At 43.2% G+C, this 18,770-nt stretch overlaps 1 protein-coding gene and 1 non-coding gene across 3 annotated transcripts; one reads left to right on the top strand and one right to left on the bottom strand.

Moving 5' to 3' along the window:
• Positions 1–7,079: 7,079 nt before the first annotated feature.
• On the bottom strand, positions 7,080–7,229 carry LOC138790191 (U12 minor spliceosomal RNA). The gene has a single exon (XR_011362871.1). It is a non-coding gene; the product is annotated as a U12 minor spliceosomal RNA (small nuclear RNA).
• A 270-nt stretch (positions 7,230–7,499) lies between these two features.
• Positions 7,500–17,379, top strand: POLDIP3 (DNA polymerase delta interacting protein 3). Of its 2 annotated transcripts, none has more exons than XM_069968935.1 (9): positions 7,500–7,641; positions 10,994–11,378; positions 11,792–11,881; positions 13,794–13,904; positions 14,228–14,428; positions 14,574–14,651; positions 14,862–14,991; positions 15,948–16,014; positions 16,814–17,379. In XM_069968935.1, exons 1-9 carry the CDS (start codon positions 7,571–7,573, stop codon positions 16,998–17,000), a joined length of 1,320 nt encoding a protein of 439 aa, XP_069825036.1. In that variant the 5' UTR covers positions 7,500–7,570; the 3' UTR covers positions 17,001–17,379. The 2 variants fall into 2 exon arrangements, with proteins under 2 accessions (XP_069825036.1, XP_069825035.1); XM_069968934.1 differs by having other exon boundaries at positions 13,791–13,904.
• The last annotated feature ends 1,391 nt before the right edge of the window (positions 17,380–18,770 follow it).

The following is an 18,770-nucleotide window of genomic DNA, read 5'->3' as shown; positions in this document are numbered from 1 at the left end:
AATGATCCTGCTCGGGGTGAGGGGATATTCACACTGCCTGCCCAGGAGGGGAGAGAGTGGGAGGACATGAGGATGCTGAAGGTGAGCAGGGAGGGGTAGCACTCTGCGGCCACCAGGAGTACAGGAGCCTGTAGTAATTTTTTTTTTTTGGAGATTAAAATTGCGCCCCCTGTAACTCACCACTAGATGGCGCCCTAGGCCATCGCCTACCCTTTGTTCCGGCCCTGCTTTAAAATTTCTTGTCAGTCAGGATCTGGGTGCTGAGGATTATCAATACATATAGCAGAGAGAAGCACTCTGCTGTGCGGTTCACCCCATTGATGCTCAATCATACCTGAATTGTATTAGGAGACAGGGTACAGAATCATATAGGCAGTGCAATGCTTCATGGGTAAAGAGGATGCAAAGCAGCTCCTTTCTAGAAGAAAAAGATCTAAAAACAGAAAGCTCCAATGTGACCCAAGGAGCTTGGAGAATAGGTGACACCAGGTGACAGACACCACAAACTACACCTCCATGTAACGTCTTTATTCACCTATAGTGCAAAAAGCACCTACAGAACATGTTCTTTACACAACCCCAGGACAGGGGTGGCGCTGTTTCTTGGAGAAAGCAGTCATGTTTTTTTGTTTGTTTTTTTTAACTCTGGATAAACCCTTTAACCCCCTTAAGGACCGGGGCAATTTTGATTTTTGCGTTTTCGTTTTTCCCTCCTTGTGCATAAAAGGCCATAGCAGTTGCATTTTTTCACCTAGAAACCCACATGACCCCTTATTTCTTGCGCCACCAATTGTACTTTGCAATGACAGGAAGAATTTTTGCATAAAGTACACTGCAAAAGCAGGAAAAAATTCAATGTGTGGTGAAATTGAAAAAAACAACAACACATTTTGTGTTTTTAGTGGATGTGTTTTTACGCCGTTCGCCCTGGGGTAAAACTGACTTGTTATATATGTTCCACAAGTCGTTACGTTTAAAACGATATATAACATGTATAACTTATATTGTATCTGATGGCCTGTAAAAATTTAAAACCATTGTTTACAAATATATGTTCCTTAAAATCGCTCCATTCCCAGGCTTATAACGCTTTTTTTCCTTTGGTCTATGGGGCTGTGCGAGGTGTCATTTTTTGCGCCATGATGTGTTCTTTCTATCGGTACCTTGATTGCGCATATACGACTTTTTGATCACTTTTTATTAACATTTTTCTGGATTTGATGCAACCAAAAACGCACAATTTTGCACTTTGGGATTTTTTGGCGCTTACGCAGTTTACCGAGTGAGATCAGTAATGTGATTAATTAATAGTTTGGGTGATTACGCACGCGGCGATACCAAATATGTTTATTTATTTATTTATTTATTTACTTTTATTAGCCCCTTAAGGACAGAGCCTGAAATGGCCTTAATGATAGAGACAAATTTTATGAATATGACCAATGTCACTTTATTCATTAATAACTTTGGGATGCTTTTACCTATCCGGCTGATTCTGAGATTGTTTTCTCGTGACATATTGTACTTTACATTTCTGGTAAATTGGAGTCGATACTCATAACGAATCTTTATGAAAAAAAAACAAATAATGTGAAAAAATGCATTTTTCCAACTTTGAAACTTTTTTGCTTATACAGAAAGTGGTTATACCACATAAATTATATATTAAATAGCATTAGCAACATGTCTACTTTATGTTGGCGGCATTTATTAAACGATCTTTCATTTTTTTTAGACAATAGGAAGCTTAAAACATTAGCAGCAAATTTCCAAATTTTCAGTAAAATTTCAAAATCAGATATTTTTAGGGACCTGTTCAGGTTTAAAAAGTGTATTTGAGGGGCCTGTATGTTAGAAAGCCCCACAAAGCACCCCATTTCAGAAACTGCACCCCCCAAACTCTGCAAAAGCACATCCAGAAAGTGTTTTAACCCTTTAGGGGAGTCACAGAAATAAAAGTCACGTGTGTAAGAAATTTGAAAATTTTAATTTTCTGTGCAGAGATTTTATTGTAATCCAATATTTTTCATAATTATAAACCTATTATCAGAGAAATGCACCCCAATAATTATTGCCCCGTTTCTGCAGTTTATAGAAATACCCCATATGTGGCCCTATTGTGCTATTTGACGCAACCACAAGCCTCAGATATAAGGGAGCGCCTAGTGAATTTCAACGCCTCCGTTATATTTGGTCATTTTTGACTGTACCACTTCAGGTTGGCAGAGGCTCTGGGGTGCCAAAACCTAAAAAACACCCCTAAAGGGACACCATTTAGAAAACTACACCCCTCAAGGAATGTAACAAGGGGTGCGGTGAGCATCTGGACCCCACAGGTGCTTCACAGATTTTCCGAACAATATGGCGTGAAAAAAGAAAAATTTATTTTTTACACTAAAACGTTGTTCTAGCCTTCAATTTTTCATTTTTTAAAGGGATAAGAGGAAAAAAAAGACACAATGTATAGCGCAGTTTCTCCCGAGTACAGAAATACCCCACATGTGGCGATAAAGTGCCAAGGGGGCGCAGGACGAGCCTCCAAAGGGAAGGAGCGCCAATTGGCTTTTGGAAGCTGAATTTCACTGGAAAGGATTTCAAGGGCCATGTCGCATTTACAGAGCCCTCGTGCTGCCAAGACACTGGAAACCCCCACAAGTGACCCCATTCTGAAAACTACACCCCTCAAGGAATCTAACAAGGGGTGCAGTGAGGATATGGACCCCACTGGTGACGGGCACAAATGTGGAACAATGTGACGTGAAAGGGAAAATTTTCATTTTTTCACTTTCATGGCACAAATGTGGCCGTCATCAAGGGGTCCATATCCTCACTGCACCCCTTGTTAGATTCCCTGAGGGGTGCAGTTTCCAGAATGGGGTCACTTGTGGGGGGTTTCCAGTGTTTTGGCAGCACGAGGGCTCTGTAAATGCGACATGGCGTTCATCATCCATTCTAGCCAAATCCAACCTCCAAAATCCAAATGGCGCTCCTTACCTTCGGAGGCTTGCCCTGCACCCGCATGGCGCTTTATGTCCACATGTGGGGTATTTACGGACTCGGGGGAAATTGCTCTACACATTTTTATTTTTTTTCCCTCTTTTAACCCCTTGTGAAAATGATAAATTCAAGGCTAAACCAACATTATAGTGTAAAAAATTTAATATTTCATTTTCACGCCACATTGTTCCACATTTGTGCCCGTCACCAGTGGGGTCCATATGCTCACTACACCCCTTGTTACATTCCCTGAGGGGTGTAGTTTCCATAATGGGGTCACTTGTGGGGGGGTTCAACTGTCTTGGCAACACAGGGGCCTTTTAAATGCAACAAGGCCCTCGGAATCCATTCCAGCTAAATCCAGCCTCCAAAAACCAAATGGCGCTCCTTCCCTTCGGAGGCTTACCCTGCACCCGCATGGCGCTTTATGTCCACATGTGGGGTATTTCCGTACTCAGGGGAAATTGCGCTACACATTTAGTGTTTTTTTTTTATCTTTTAACCCCTTGTGAAAATGAAAAAATCATGACAAGATTAATGATTTGAAAAATTACACTAAATGTTGGTCTAGCCTTGATTTTTTCCATTTCCACAAGTGGTTAAAATAGAAAATGAACGCAAAGCGTGTAGGCTAATTTCCCCTGAGTACGAAAATACCCCACATGTGGACGTAATGTGCCATATGGGCACAGGGCAAGCCACCAAAGGGACAGAGCGCCATTTAGAGGCTGGAATGGAGGATGGAGGCCATGTCGCATTTACAAAGCTCCTGTGCTGCCAGGACAGTAGAAACCTCCCACAAGTGACCCCATTCTGGAAACTACACCCCATAAGGAATCTAACAAGGGGTACAGTGAGCATATGGACCCCACTGGTGACAGGCACTTACGTAGAACATGTGCCGAGAAAATAAAAAATACAATTTTTTTCATTTTCACGTCCCAAATGTGGCCGTCACCAGGGGGCCATATCCCCGCTGCCCCCCTTGTTAGATTCCTTATGGGGTGTAGTTTCCAGAATGGGGTCACTTGTGGGGGGTTTCTACTGTCCTGGCTGCACAGAGGCTTTGTAATTGCATCATGGCATCCTATTATGGGAATGGCGGCCATACCTACTTAGCTGGGGAAAAGGGACAATTCTAATTTATTTGGGGGTATTAGGCCAATTATTAGTTTATAAGGTTGGAAATGACAGGTGTCCATCAAACTCAACCTGTGTTGATCCAGAGGAAGGCAAAAAACAATCGTGAGGCAGACTCCATATTGGCGATCAGAATAATCCCTGGATCAACGTGACCCCTGAAATAGGAATAAGGGACAGAATTTAGATAATGTAGAACCCCAATGACGTGTAGTGCACCTTGAAGCGATCCAGTATGCAGAGGCCGGGGGGATCAGGACAGGCGTCACACTGGAAAATGGTGTCCTTCCATTTCCCCCTTCCTGATCCCCCTGTTACGCCACACTCTGCACTTCTTCTGGGGTCTCCCGTTCTCCAGTGTGGGGGACGTCACCTGGAAAATGTTGCCCTGGTGCGATACGGGGTCCTTCATATCCAGAAGCGCTGGGGCCGCTCCATGGCTGCTAAATATTAGGGCGCTATTACTACTTCTGATATGTGCGGATCGTGCCGCAAGCTACAGGGCAGCGAGGGACCGGAAGAGGGGGTGCTGGTATAAAAGTTATCCCCGTACAGGTGGTGACCTTTATCCAGCAGTGGGAAGATCAGTTCCCGGACGATCTTCCCACTTGTTCCGAGGATGGGGGGGGGGGGGCGGGCATCTGGGGGCTGGATTTGGGTGTCCCTTCCTTCATACACTCTAAGGGTACGTGCACACTGCGGAATCGCGACAGATAACCCTTCGTGCATTCCGCAGTTGGCACCCGCCGGCGGACTGATGCAGGCGCACGTCTCCATCCGTGTCATAGACTCCATTCTATGCACGGGCGGATTCCGCTCTCCGTCCAACGTGTTCATTCTTTGGATGGACGATGGAATCCGCCCGTGCATAGAATGGAGTCTATGACACGGGTGGAGACGTGCGCCTGCATCACTCCGCCGGCGGGTGCCAGCTGCGGAATGCACAAAGGGTTATCCTTCGCCATTCCGCAGTGTGCACGTACCCTAAATCTGTAAGTGTACCCTGAGGTACGCTCACACAGTTTGTAGAATTTCACGCCATACCGTCATCTCTTATTGGGACGGTACTGGCAGAAAAGACATGTCTGGGAGGCAGCGTACGCTACGCTACCCCCAGACATGTCATTGGATGATGAGGAAGAATGGAGGAAAGAAGGATCCCCCCATTCATCCTTACTGGCTGTTTCGGTGTCGGAGGCAATAATAACGTATCCCTCTGACGCCGAAAACACCCTGGGGGCCATCTTTATATGGGGACTAGTATATGGGGTATGTAGTGGTGTAGTGTCAAACTTTATTCAATGTAGTGTGGTGTAATGTAGTGTTTTTTACGTGTTTTTTTGTTTTTTACAGTAAGTATAAAAAAAACCTACGCCAACAAAGGAGTTGCTGATAAATGCCGCACTTATGCGCGGCACTTATCAGCAGACCGTGGCAGTAGGATATAGAAAAAGAACACCCTACGCCAAAAAGGAGGAGTTGCTGATTAGCAGCGCACTTTCGTGCGATGCTGATCAACACTCAGAGGCGATAGGGTGCGGAAAATAGAAAAAAAAAATTTGGGAAAAAAAACCAAAACTTTTTCTACATTCTGAACATCCCTGTAGCTGCTGATAAGTGTATTACACATATCAGCCGCTAGGGAGCAGAGCGCAAAATCCGGAAAAGTTATACAAATCACCAATATTCCCTTATTACGGGAAGTGCTTATAAAGTGTTTTTTGTCCCTGCACTTACTACTGCATCAAAATGGTGATGTCACTTCCTGGATAACATGGTGATGTCACTTCCTGGATAACATGGTGATGTCACTTCCTGGATAACATGGTGATGTCACTTCCTGGATAACATGGTGATGTTATGACCCGACTCCCAGAGCTGTGCAGGCTGTGGCTGCTGGAGAGTGCAGCAAAGATCTCAATGAGAGTTCAAAGTATATATACTAGAAGTCGCCCAGGGGGGCTTCTAGTATAAGTGTAAAAAAAAAAAGTATTGTTATTAGTAAAAAAAAGCCCCCTCCCCTAATAAAAAAACAAAATGAACCCCTTTTCCTAGGTTTTAAATAAAAGTAAATAAATAAACATGTTTGCTATCGCCGCGTCCGTAATCGCCCGAACTACTAATTAATCACATTCCTGATCTCGTGCGGTAAACGGCGTCAGCACAAAAAAAGTGCAAAATTGCTCATTTTTGGTCGCATCAAATCCAGAAAAATTGTAATAAAAAGCGATTAATAAATAAAAAGTCGTATATGCGCACTCAAGGTACCGATAGAAAGTAAACATGTCGCAAAAAATGACACCTGACACAGCCCCATAGACCAAAGGATAAAAGCGCTATAAGCCTGGGAATGGAGCGGTTTTAAGGAACATATATTTGTTAACAATGGTTTGAATTTTTTACAGGCCAATGGCGTAAAAACAAATACCCCCCAAATAAAAGAAATGTGTTTTTTTTTTGTTCAATTTCACCACACATTGAATTTTTTCCTGGTTTCGCAGTGTACTTTATGCAAAAATTCCACCTGTCATTGCAAAGTACAATTAGTGACGCAAAAAATAAGGGGTCATGTGGGTCTCTAGGTGGAAAAATGCAAGTGCTATGGCCTTGTATACACAAGGAGGAAAAAACGAAAACTCAAAAATGAAAATTGGCCCCGGTCCTCTAAGGGTTAAACAGGTCTTTCCACAGTCAGAAAATTGATTTGGACAAGTACTGTCCAGAACTGATGGGAATTGTAGTTTTTTAAGGGGTGGAGGAGCAATGGTTCCCTTGTCCCTGACCTATCCTGTATCTATATTCATTGCCAAATACCAATTTACCAAGCTGCAATACCAGGAACGGCCACTATAAACTCCATGGCGCTGTATGTTCTAGTTTATAGGAGTATTTGTAGGTAAGCAATGACTGTTGAGATCTATTTTTCACGACCTGAAGGGGATCGGGCAGATCACTACACCTGAAGGTCCCGCAAAGTAGGCAGATCCTCCACGGGGCGACCTGTACCCGCTCAAAAATTTTTCTCACATGAGTAGTGAGGAACCAGGCGTTACCCCGGCTCGTTATTTTCCTTACTCATTAGTTTAAGGCATACCTGATCACTGGCGATCCCCTAGATCCCCCTACACGCTCGGCTCATCTACATCAAAGCGATCACCATACACTGCTACACGTCCGCCTCTACATCTGCGCTCTACTAATCAGCCTGCGCCCGGGGGATTATCACCGCCGTAACGACGCTCTATATGATTATTATAAAATTATAAGTGAAAGCGTTCACATGCAAATGAGAAGCGCGGCCGCAGTGCATGACGGTCATAAACACAAACGCGACGTGCGCTGACGTCGTGACGTCACTGCATTGCGCGTTGGGACCGCCCACTTTCTCACAGTTGCTCCTGGGAAGGTGCGGAGGGGTTTTTGCGTTGGGAACATGGCCGACGTGTCGTTAGATGAACTGATCAGGAAGAGAGGCATGGCGGCGGGCGCGGGCACCTACAGCCGGTAAGGACGGGGGTAATGGCGGGCGCCTCTGGGCCGTGTGTGTGCTCGGTGACTTATAGGGCCCGGCTGTGTATGGGCCCGTATGCACCGCCATGCAGTTAGCGCTTTGGGCCTTGTTTACACTCTAAGCTCCTTCCAATACAGTGTTCCCACTCCAGGGGTTGAAAAACTACAACTCCCAGCATGCCCCGACAGCCGAAGGCTGTCGGGGCATGCTGGGAGTTGTAGTTTTTCAATACCTAGGAGCAGTTTCTAGCATCATTGGGGCTGAGAATACTGTATTCTGGCACTTCACCATGTGGCCGTGCAGGGAACTCCCCCTCCCTTACCGGATCCGCAGCGTATTTTCTGCTGCAGATCCGCAGCAGATTTCATTTAAATAACTGAACATAGCATCAAATCTGCTGCGGATCCTGTAGGTGTGAACGCACCCTAAGGCTGCTCTCACACTTACAGGATCTGCAGCAGATTTGATGCTGTGTTCAGTTATTTAAATGAAATCTGCTGCAGAAAATCAGCTGCGGATCCTGTAGGTGTGAACGCACCCTCAAGGGGCTCTCCCAAAATTAAAAGTGTGACTCCAGCATCGCGTTTACACTAACTCAGGGTGCCGTGACAATCGTATCACTACCGTCTAGAGTCTAATGGTTGTCTTGGCAACCTTTCCGCCCAGTATCGGTGGGAGAGCAGTGATGGAGTTACACTTTAACACTTAAAGGGCGACTCCAGCAAAATAAATAAATAAATAAAAAAAATCTTCTAAAATCAACTGGTATCAGAAAGTTATATAGATTTGTAATTTACTTCTATTAAAAAAAAAAATCTCCAGTCTATTAGTACTTATCAGCTGCTGTATGTCCTAGACAAAGACGTGGATACGTAGGGCATACAGCAGCTGATAAGTACTGGAAGATTTGAGATTTTTTAATAGAAGTAAATTACAAATCTCTGGCACTTTCTGACACTAGTTGATTTGAAAGAAAAAAAAATTGCTGGAGTTGCCCTGTAACTCCTGTGTAGCGTATAGGAAGAGTTATTAGAGTTGGTCCGACTGCTGGGACCCCCCCCCCCCCGCTAATCTCTGTACCCTGAGTGAATAGTGCAAGGGGCAAACCATTGTTCGGTCAGTGTGGGGGGGATGTATTACGTGGTCTTAGGGCCGTATTACACGGGACGATTATCGTTCGAAAAATCGTTAGATCGTTCCGATTTAAACGATAATCTTTTCGTGTAATATCAGACAACGAGTAAACGTCCAGCGTTGGCCACTTGTTTTTATCGTTTGATCGTTTGCACGTTCGGTGTAATAAGAAGTCATAGCTGAAACTTACGGCGACAAAACGTACGGACGAACGATCATAAGTAACGATCATTGTTCCCTGTAATTGGGGAACGATTTCGGGTCGTTTGAGATCGTTAGTCGTCAAAAAATCACTTACAGTCGGAACGTTCTGTGTTGACTATAGCAACCAATCACAGCTCGGCTTTTGTTTTACCAGGGCAGAGTACATGAAAGCTGAGCTGTGATTGGCTGCAGCGGTGGAACAGCCAATAAATTGCTTATTTAATGGGGGAGATTTATCAAACATGGTGTAAAGTGAAACTGGCTCAGTTGCCCCTAGCAACCAATCAGATTCCACCTTTCATTTTCCAAAGAGTCTGTGAGGAATGAAAGGTGGAATCTGATTGGTTGCTAGGGGCAACTGAGCCAGTGTCACTTTACACCATGTTTTCAGCTGACCATAAAATCATTGTTAACCTTTCTGTGTATGTGCACATCATTTGTCCGTTATTTCGATTGTTCACAGAGTAGTATCACTAACGTCAGTCAATCCGTGTATTATGGCCAATGATTTCAGGTCGTTCCCAAAAGCGCTCACTTACAGTCGTTATTCGGAGAAAACGAAAAATCTGTTCATCTAATAGGACCCTAAGGCTATGTTCATACTGAGGGAAGAGGAAAGATCTCTGCTTGAAATCTCCTCTTAGGTTATGTGCACACTACGCAATCCCAGCGGAACGCTTATTGCGGATTTCACAGCTCGCAGCCACGCGAAATCTATGGGATTTCTCTAGCGGAATCCGCCCAAAGAATTGACATGTCTATTCTCTGGGCAGAAAGCAGATCTGCGGTGGAACATTCCGCGTGTAGATTCCACTTTGAACAACAGAGAGAGACATTGCTTCGTACATATTTTACAAGCGGAATTTCAAGCGGAATACCTGTAAAATTAAGCTTGAGATTTCTTGCCGATTTCTCAGTTTCAACATCCCCTTAGGCTGGGTTCACATTGCGTTTTTGCAATCCGTTTTTTGCAAATAACGGATGAAAAACAAATGAAAAAAATTGATGCATTTGTGTGCATCCGTTTTGATCCGTTTTTCCATTGACTTCCATTGTAAAAAAAAAAAAAAAAAAAGGATCCGTTTTTTTATTAACAGACACAAAAGTAGTGTCAGCTACGTTTTTGCATCCGTCAAAAAAAAAAAAAAACTGATCCGTTTTGATCAGTGTTTTTTTTTACAATGGAAAAACGGATCAAAACGGATGCACACAAATGCATCCGTTTTGTTTTTTTTTAATCCATTTTTTACGGATAAAAACAACGCATTGCATAAACGCAGTGTGAACCCAGCCTTACAGAAAGTTCTGCCAACCTGCTGCCTGGGAAAGATAGATGCATGCCTAGCTTAATCCTGTTCGGACGAACTTCATTCGTTGTTCAGCTTGGTTAACACTACGTTTTTTTCATTTGTTTTTGCAAAAAAAAATGGATGGAAAAATGCATGTTTTTCCAATGACTTCCATTATAAAAAAAAAAAGTGTCAAAACACATCCGTTTTTTAACTTTAACACTTAACTTTTTTAACATGTCAGCTATGTTTTTGTTAAAAAAAAATAGATGCATTTTGATCCTTTTTTAAAAAAAATAAAATAAAATAATGGAAATTAATGGAAAAACGGATGCACACAAATGCATCCGTTTTTCTGTTTGTTTGTTTGTTTTTTTGTTTTTTTTTGTAAAAACAGATGAAAATAAAAACGTAGTGTGAACCCAGCTTTTAAGGAGATTTATCAAATGTTTTGACCAGTCAGGTCTGAGTTATCATGAGAACAAAGCAGGAGAAGTTGTGGCTCCTTATAGTGACATCCATCACCTATACACTATTCTGACATCTATGTAATAATATGGAAACTAGAATCTGTTGTGCTGTTCCATACCTTATTTTTTTGCAGGATATTGATAGATACCAGGAGGTTTTCCCCTCTAACTTAGTATGTGAAGGACCCAGTTCACACACACTTTATTGCTTCATGTCTAACACACGTGTGATCTTTCCTTCCTCTCAGGATGAATAGTCGGGGGGCTTTGGGAGGCGGTATGAGATCCAGACCCCAGCCTGCAGCCATCGGTCGCATCCCCACCACCACCTTCCAGAGAACGTTTGATGCCCGGCAGAAGATCGGCGTCACAGACGCCCGCCTGAAGCTAGGAGTAAAAGACGCCCGTGAGAAATTAGTCGCCAAAGATGCGCGTTTCCGTATAAAGGGTAAAGTAACAGACGCTCGTGAGATGCTGAATTCTAGAAAGCAGCAGGTCGGCATTGGAGGGAAACCCACCAAACTGATGGACGCTCGGGAAAAGATCAGCTTAAAGAGGAGCGCGCCGACCGTCACCATGAACTCCACCATGAACCAAGGGTCCTCATCCATAAACATTACCAAGACCATCCAGGCAAGAACACTTGTTTTGTCTCCAGTTAGTATGAGCTGAGACCTCCTACCGTCTAGATGGGCAGTCAGCCTGATAGTTACAGTACCTATACATCCTAGCCAATTACATACAGTTTATCATCTTTAGGATGTATAAGGAATAGAGATGAGCGAACTGGGTTCGGGTTCAAGTCCACCCGAACCCGAGCGTTCAGCATTTGATTAGCGGTGGCTGCTGAACTTGGATAAAGCTCTAAGGTTGTCTGGAAAACATGGATACAGCCAATGACTATATCCATGTTTTCCACATAGCCTTTATCCAAGTTCAGCAGCCACCGCTAATCAAATGCCGAACGTTCGGGTACGGATGGACTCGCGCATGCTCCAGGTTCGCTCATCTCTAATAAGGAATTGTCATTTTCCTCCTATTTGCAGATTTCACAGCCGAAGACAATTTCCTCAGGTCTCAGTAACAGTATAAAAGGAATGCGAATAAATGTCGTCAACCATCAACCCGCAAAACAGGTAAATCACCTCATAACTATCAACTTTTCTTCATACTTTTGTTTAGTGATTGTTTGCAAATGAATTTATTGAGAGATGGCAGGAGCCTTCTGTGTGTGTGTGTATCATCTCCTACTACAGGGAGCTCGTGCAAGCTGAACTTTTTCCCCCTGGTGTGCTGCACTTTTTTATGGGTGTTTGAAAGCCCGTACTTCAGCTTTCCACAAAAAATGTGGTCATGTATAGCAACACAATCCCTCCAACCTGTTCCAGCAGTAAGGATTGCATATGGGGGCCATCCAGGTCTCTTATGGTGCCTTTACACAGACAGATTTATCTGACAGATTTTTTTTAAGCCAAAGCCAGGAACAGACTATAAACAGAGATCAGGTCATAAAGGAAAGACTGAGATTTCTCCTCTTTTCAAATCCATTCCTTACTTTGGCTTCAAAAATCTGTCAGATAAATCTCTGTGTGTAAATGCACCATTAGACATAGAGCAGGTAGAGGAGCGCACGTCTCTCACCACTCGTCCTGATTCAAAAACCTTTGATATGTCCCCATAAGTGGCAGTTGCGCTTTTAAGTCGGAATACCCCTTTACCTCTATATAGGTTTTATATATTGAACTTGTTTTTTTTAACTCTTAGGGCCCTATTCCACTGGACGATTATCGTTCGCATAATCGTTAACGATTAACTATCTCAAACAACCGCTGAAAGACCTGAAAACGTTCACTCATTTCCATGGAACGATAATCGTTACTTATCATCGTATTTGCGATCACTTTTTCTTCGCTATTGCGTTCGCATCTACTGCGAACGACCCAACGACGTCTTATTCAATGTGAACGTTTTGCGAACAAGCAACGATAAAAATAGGTCCAGGTCCTATAAAGCGATCAACGATTTCTCGTTCGGTCGTTAATCGTTAACTGCATTTCAACCGAATGATTATCGTTTAGATTCGAACGATTTAACGATAATCTGAACGATAATCGTCCGGTGGAATAGGGCCCTTACCCTAGGGACAGGAAAAACACACAAGAGTTTAAAAGCCCCTCCCCTTCCCACTATCACCAGTGCTTTATTCCATGTTTTCTGGGAAGTGATATAAAAAATAAACCACTGAATTCTGGCACAGTTTATGGCGTTCCCTGTGCAGGATGGATAATGTTACATTTTAATAGCTTTACTGAAAACAGTGTTACATAACAATGCAGATTATACACATAATATAACAATGCAGATTATATACATAATATAACAATGCAGATTATATACATAATATAACAATGCAGATTATATACGTAACAATACAGAATATATACATAACACTATTACAATTCAGATTATATACATAACAATTTAGAATGTATGCATAACAATGCAGATTATATACATAACAAAAGCAAAAAAAACCTACCAAAACACCAGTTTTCCGCATCTGAGTGAGTGCTGAGTGTTTGGGTTGGAGGAGCCTGAAAGGTGGAGAACAACAAGGAGGAAGAACCACTCTATACATACAATTCTCTATGGCAGGGACGGGGGAACCTTCGGCTCTCCAGCTGTTGCAAAACTACAATTCCCATCATGCCTGGACAGCCGTTGGCTTTCCAGGCATGATGGGAGTTGTAGTTTTGCAACAGCTGGAGAGCCGAAGGTTCCCCATCCCTGCTCTATGGTATACAGCAAGAGATTTAGTATACAGAGTGTAGTATAGGAATTATTGTAAGACATTTACTTGTATAGGAGAAGTGGAGACGTATAGCCTTTATATGGGTCAATTATCGGAAACCCTACTTTTGCTGGTGATCGGCCTTTGTAAATGAACTTTTAATAATCCGGATTTTGTATGGTTCTTGTTTCTTTTATATTAATGGTCACAACCCAGGCTAGTGATATAATCCCGTGTGTTCCCTTCTCTATCAGCAGATCTCGTCTCCACAAGCTATGGATGATGAGGGTATGGATGATGACATGGAACTATCCCCCATCCCCACCAAACAGATGAAGATCATGGCTACCAACACTGTGCAGAAGAGGGTAAGTCCCACATTACATCATACAAGGAAACCAAAGAACTTTACTTTCTCAGTCTGCAGGAATTTTAGTGGGCTCTGACAGCGCTTTGGTAATCACATAAAGTTTAATTCAGTTCTGTTCTCACTACCATGTATATTAGGCACAGAGAGATCCAGTATGTGCCGATACATTTCTTTGGGTGCCATATTCGTGTTATATGCAAGTGCCCTTTGTCTGGTCACCACCAGTATAGACGCTTAAATAAATTTAAAAATGCAAGATAAAAATTCCCCCCAATTTTTTTTTTTTTCTTCTATTTATCTAATATTTTACTACTTTTGTAGCCGGGATTGTCTGGAAACCCGTTCTCGCTTGGGCAGACATTACCTCTCACCAAGGTGGTGCAGAATGATGCATACACCGCTCCCGTCTCCCTGCCGCCTGCCTCTGCTGCACCTTTACTTCGCACCAAGAATCTCACCAGTGTGTCCCGGACGCTAGTGACAAAGGAGGCGAATACCCCGGCTCAGCCCGCTCCAGCTGAGGTGAGACTCCCACGCACCATCTATGACCTGTGTTAGGAAGCCGTTTACACTCCTAGAACTTTATAGTGTTACTGCAATGAACTCACAGTTGTTTTTGTAGTTTAGTTCACGCCTTATAACCTCTAACAAATCCTTTCGTTTTCAGTCTGTTTTCAGTCCTTTAGAAGGCACAAAAATGACCGTAAACAATCTGCACCCGAGGGTCACAGAGGAAGATATTGTGGTGAGTGTCAGTGAGAGGACCAAGTTAGAGAGAGTTGTGGAATGTCTTTGTATTTCCTTTCTGTCTATCCATAAAGTTGCAATAAAGGCTTGGTTGTTTCTTCATTTCCTGTGAAGTGATTTGTTTATGTCAATGACACTATTTTTGGGGGTGCATACTTCTTTATGATGACTTTTTATTCCATTTTTCCATTCCATTTCGTTTTTTTAGGAGCTCTTCTGTGTATGCGGAGCTCTGAAGCGCGCCCGTCTGCTGAGCCCGGGAGTCGCAGAAGTCGTGTTTGTGAGAAAGGAAGATGCAGTCGGTGCCTACAAGAAATACAACAACAGATACCTAGATGGTAGGTTTGTTGGATGCTCACGATGCGTCTTCCTATTTGTTTAGATTGTGTACGGTCGAGATTATACGTCAGCAGTAGAGATGAGCGAATATCGAGCATGTTTGAGCTGTTGAAGTTGGATAAAGCTCTAAGGTTGTCTGGAAAACATTGATACAGCCAATGACTATATCCATGTTTTCCACATAGCCTTAGGGCTTTATCCAACTTCAGCAGCCACCACTAATCAAATGCCGAACGCTCTGGTTCGGACGAACTCAAGCATGCTCGATATTCGCTCATCTCCAGTCAGCAGCCCAGGAGAATGGGATGTCAGCATTTACCAAAGTAGCTGGACCCATTCATTTGAATGTGCTGAATATAACCTAAATGGGATAACATACAGTACATGTGCAAGTGTATGCCGTTTTTGTGCGGGACCGCGCTTCAATATCCCTAGCAATCGACTGTATGCACCAGGGGGACCTGCAGCCATCCATACATTCCCCACCGCTATTAAGTCTTAAAGGGAACCTGTCACCCCCCTATACTCACCTAATCCCGCCGGGTCCCGCTTCTGGATCCGGTCGGGTGATGAAGATCTCAGCCGCTGCAGCCCGGCGCGCGCGCTGAGAGATGAGTCCAACACCCATAGAGAATGACAGGAGAGTCCAGCGCTCCGTCATTCTCTATGGGTGTTGGACTCATCTCTCAGCGCGCGCGCTGGGCTGCAGCGGCTGAGATCTTCATCACCCGACCACCTCCAGAAGCGGGATTAGGTGAGTATAGGGGGCTCTAACGGGGGGTCGGGAGCCTGTCACCCCGGCACGGGGGGTGACAGGTTCCCTTTAAAGATCTAACTGCGTATATGGAATCATTTGATCATTTTCATCCTGTAACTACTATAGAGATAAGCGGCTACACTCACTGACTGCGTCTTCTGAGACTTAGTTTTGATGATCATTCTACTCATTTTTCAGGACAACCCATGAAATGCAACCTCCATCTGAACGGCAGTGTGATCACATCAGACCAGCCCATCTTATTGTAAGTGTTACTTTAAAGTGAAAAGATTTGTTCCATATATTAAAGAGAAATGTTAAGGTCTGATCCACATCTAGTACAATCTACATTTCACTAGAAAGAGTAGGGAACGCCTCACTACTTTGCTTACTGCTTCACCCAACTCGTTGCTGGAGGCAGGATTCTTAGACTTACTATAGAATCGGTTGCTGCAACGAAGCAGAGCAGCGAGTGAAGTGCTCAGCCACATGCTTTATCTTTCTTTCTCTAGTGATATTAAGGGGTCAAAACACCCTGACCAATCAAAACTTGGAACTTTTTAAAATTTAATTTTATATTGATTATTTTGGATGCTATAGCAGCAAAGTGGATTGGAAATCTTGTCCACCTAATGAAAAAAAAAAAATCCACCCTGCAGCCAAATCAGCTATTTTTTCTTTATATATAATCCACAATTTGGTGCAGATTTTCTGCAGTTGATTTTGTTGCAGAAATGCTGGAGTAGATCTGCAGCCTTTTCCAACCAGTGTGAACATATGGATCCGAAGCGGATTTTTCGATGCGAATTCGCAACGAGATCCGCTGTGGATCCCTGCCCTGTACACTCTATGGGCAGACAAACTCTCAATGGGATGGACATCCCACTGTATGTCAGCAGCCTGCCCCGTTAACCCCCTGGCCGCCGGAGCTTATACATCACCTTCTCCCCGCTCCGGCTTGCTTCGGGGCTCCCGGCATCTTCACGACGCTGCAGATCCATTACGTGTGAACCTACCCTAAAAAAAAAAAAAAAAAAACTTTGACATTTATCGTTTCTTTTTAGACGATTAAGCGACACCCCCTCGGCAGCAAAGAAGGAAGGGGAATCTAGAAGAAACGCAACGTCCTCCTCCAGCGCCGCTCCTAACCCCGCCGCCGAAGTGGATCCTGACACTATCCTAAAAGCACTCTTCAAATCCTCAGGCTCCTCAGCGATCGTCCAGCCGACGGCCTTCAAGATTAAGCTCTGATGAGACAAGTTGGAGAATCCCTGACCAATTCACCCATGGGCCCAGAGACTCTAGAGAGAAGACTTTTTTTATTTTGCTTCCCCAGGTTTTGTTTAGCGCTGATCACCAGCAAGTAGTTCATGTTGGAAGGATTCTGGCGATAGTCACTGGACAATCAGTCCTCTTCCTAGCATTGTAGTACAGGTCACCCTCTGAGCGGGGCAGTCACATTATTGCATTGAGAATTTCAGTTGTCCCCTTGGTCCTAGTGTTCTGACGCAGCACGGTTATGGTTCTTCTGTTCCGTTCATGGGAAACTAAATGTACAGTGAGTCACATAACTTGTTTAAAGCTCTACAATAATCTGTTTGTACTAAAAAAGAAGACTCTGTTAATGTTATTTTGCAGTTACTTGTCATATCTTTGGATTTGAGATTGTGGCTGGATACTCCCGGCTGGAGGTGGGTTCCTAAGTGTCTATGCAGAAGCCGAATTTTGCAAATGATCCTATTACTGATCTCTGATTATTTTTTTTATTATTATTATTATTATTATGGGTTGTAAGTGGTTCGTTGCTCTTGTATTACACAGTTGCTTCTTCAGTTACTTACAAAGTGACCATTTTGAGATTCACAGAATTTCTTGCGTTTTTGAAATAACACCGCTGCAGCTTTCAATGCTGTTTTATGAGCCAAAGTCAGAAGTGGATCCAACATTAAGGAGAAGTATACATCCTGTTCTTTTTGAATCTACTTCTGGCTTTAGAGGGGTATTCCAGAGGCGGAAAAAAAGTCAGAAAGATTTGTAAATTCTATTTAAAAATCTCAAGTCTTCCAGTACTTATCAGCTGCTGTATATCCTGCAGGAAGTGGTGTACTCTTTCCAGTCTGACATAGTGCTGTCTGCTGCCACCTCTGTCCATGTCAAGAACTTTCCAGAGCAGTATCAAATCCCCATAAAAAAAACCTTTCTTACTCTAAACTGTTTCTTTCATGGACAGAGGTGGCAGCAGAGAGTAGAGAACACACCACTTCCTGCAGGACATACAGCAGCTGATAAGTACTGGAAGACTTGAGATTTCTTTTACAAATCTGTATAGCTTTCTGACACCAGTTTATTTGAATATATATATTTTTTTTTCATCTGGAGTTCCCCTTTAACTGTGGCGTTAAAAACCGCAGAGCTGTATTTCCACCACCCTACATGATTTTGTTATGTTGGAAAAAAAAATTGTTCATTAGACCCCTGTGCACATGGCATTGTTTCTGTAAGATGTCCTTTATGTAAATGTATTTATACAGCAAACGCCATACAGCTTATTTTTCATTACGTTCTATACCAGTCGCATGAATGCACCTGTATGATCGGCTCTCCGTTGTGGCTGCAGGCGGCAAGATTCTTACCATATATCTCTGACTGAGAAGTGAGGACTTAAAGCTGTGTATAAAAGAAAAAAAAAAAAAGGATAATAAATTTTTGTGGATTTCTCAGGGTGGAAAATTCTGCCTTTAAAATCTGCAAAGAATCATCTGCCTCATAAATCCTTGCAGATGTTGATGCGGATTTACATGCAGATTTATTTATAATGCAATATAATATTCAACTAAAGCAAAATGGATCTTACGTTTGTGGATCTTATAGAACACAGGTGTCAAACTCTGGTTCCTCCAGCTCTTGCAAAGCCACAATTCCCAGCATGCCTGGACAACTAAAGCTTCGGCTGTCCAGGCATGATGGGAGTTGTAGTTTTGCAACAACTGGCCGTCAAGGGGTTTGACACCTGTGTTCTAG

The sequence above is a fragment of the Dendropsophus ebraccatus genome, chromosome 4 (genome assembly GCF_027789765.1).
Source record: "Dendropsophus ebraccatus isolate aDenEbr1 chromosome 4, aDenEbr1.pat, whole genome shotgun sequence".
Taxonomy (NCBI): domain Eukaryota; kingdom Metazoa; phylum Chordata; class Amphibia; order Anura; family Hylidae; genus Dendropsophus; species Dendropsophus ebraccatus.
This window is presented reverse-complemented; position numbering and strand designations above follow the sequence as displayed.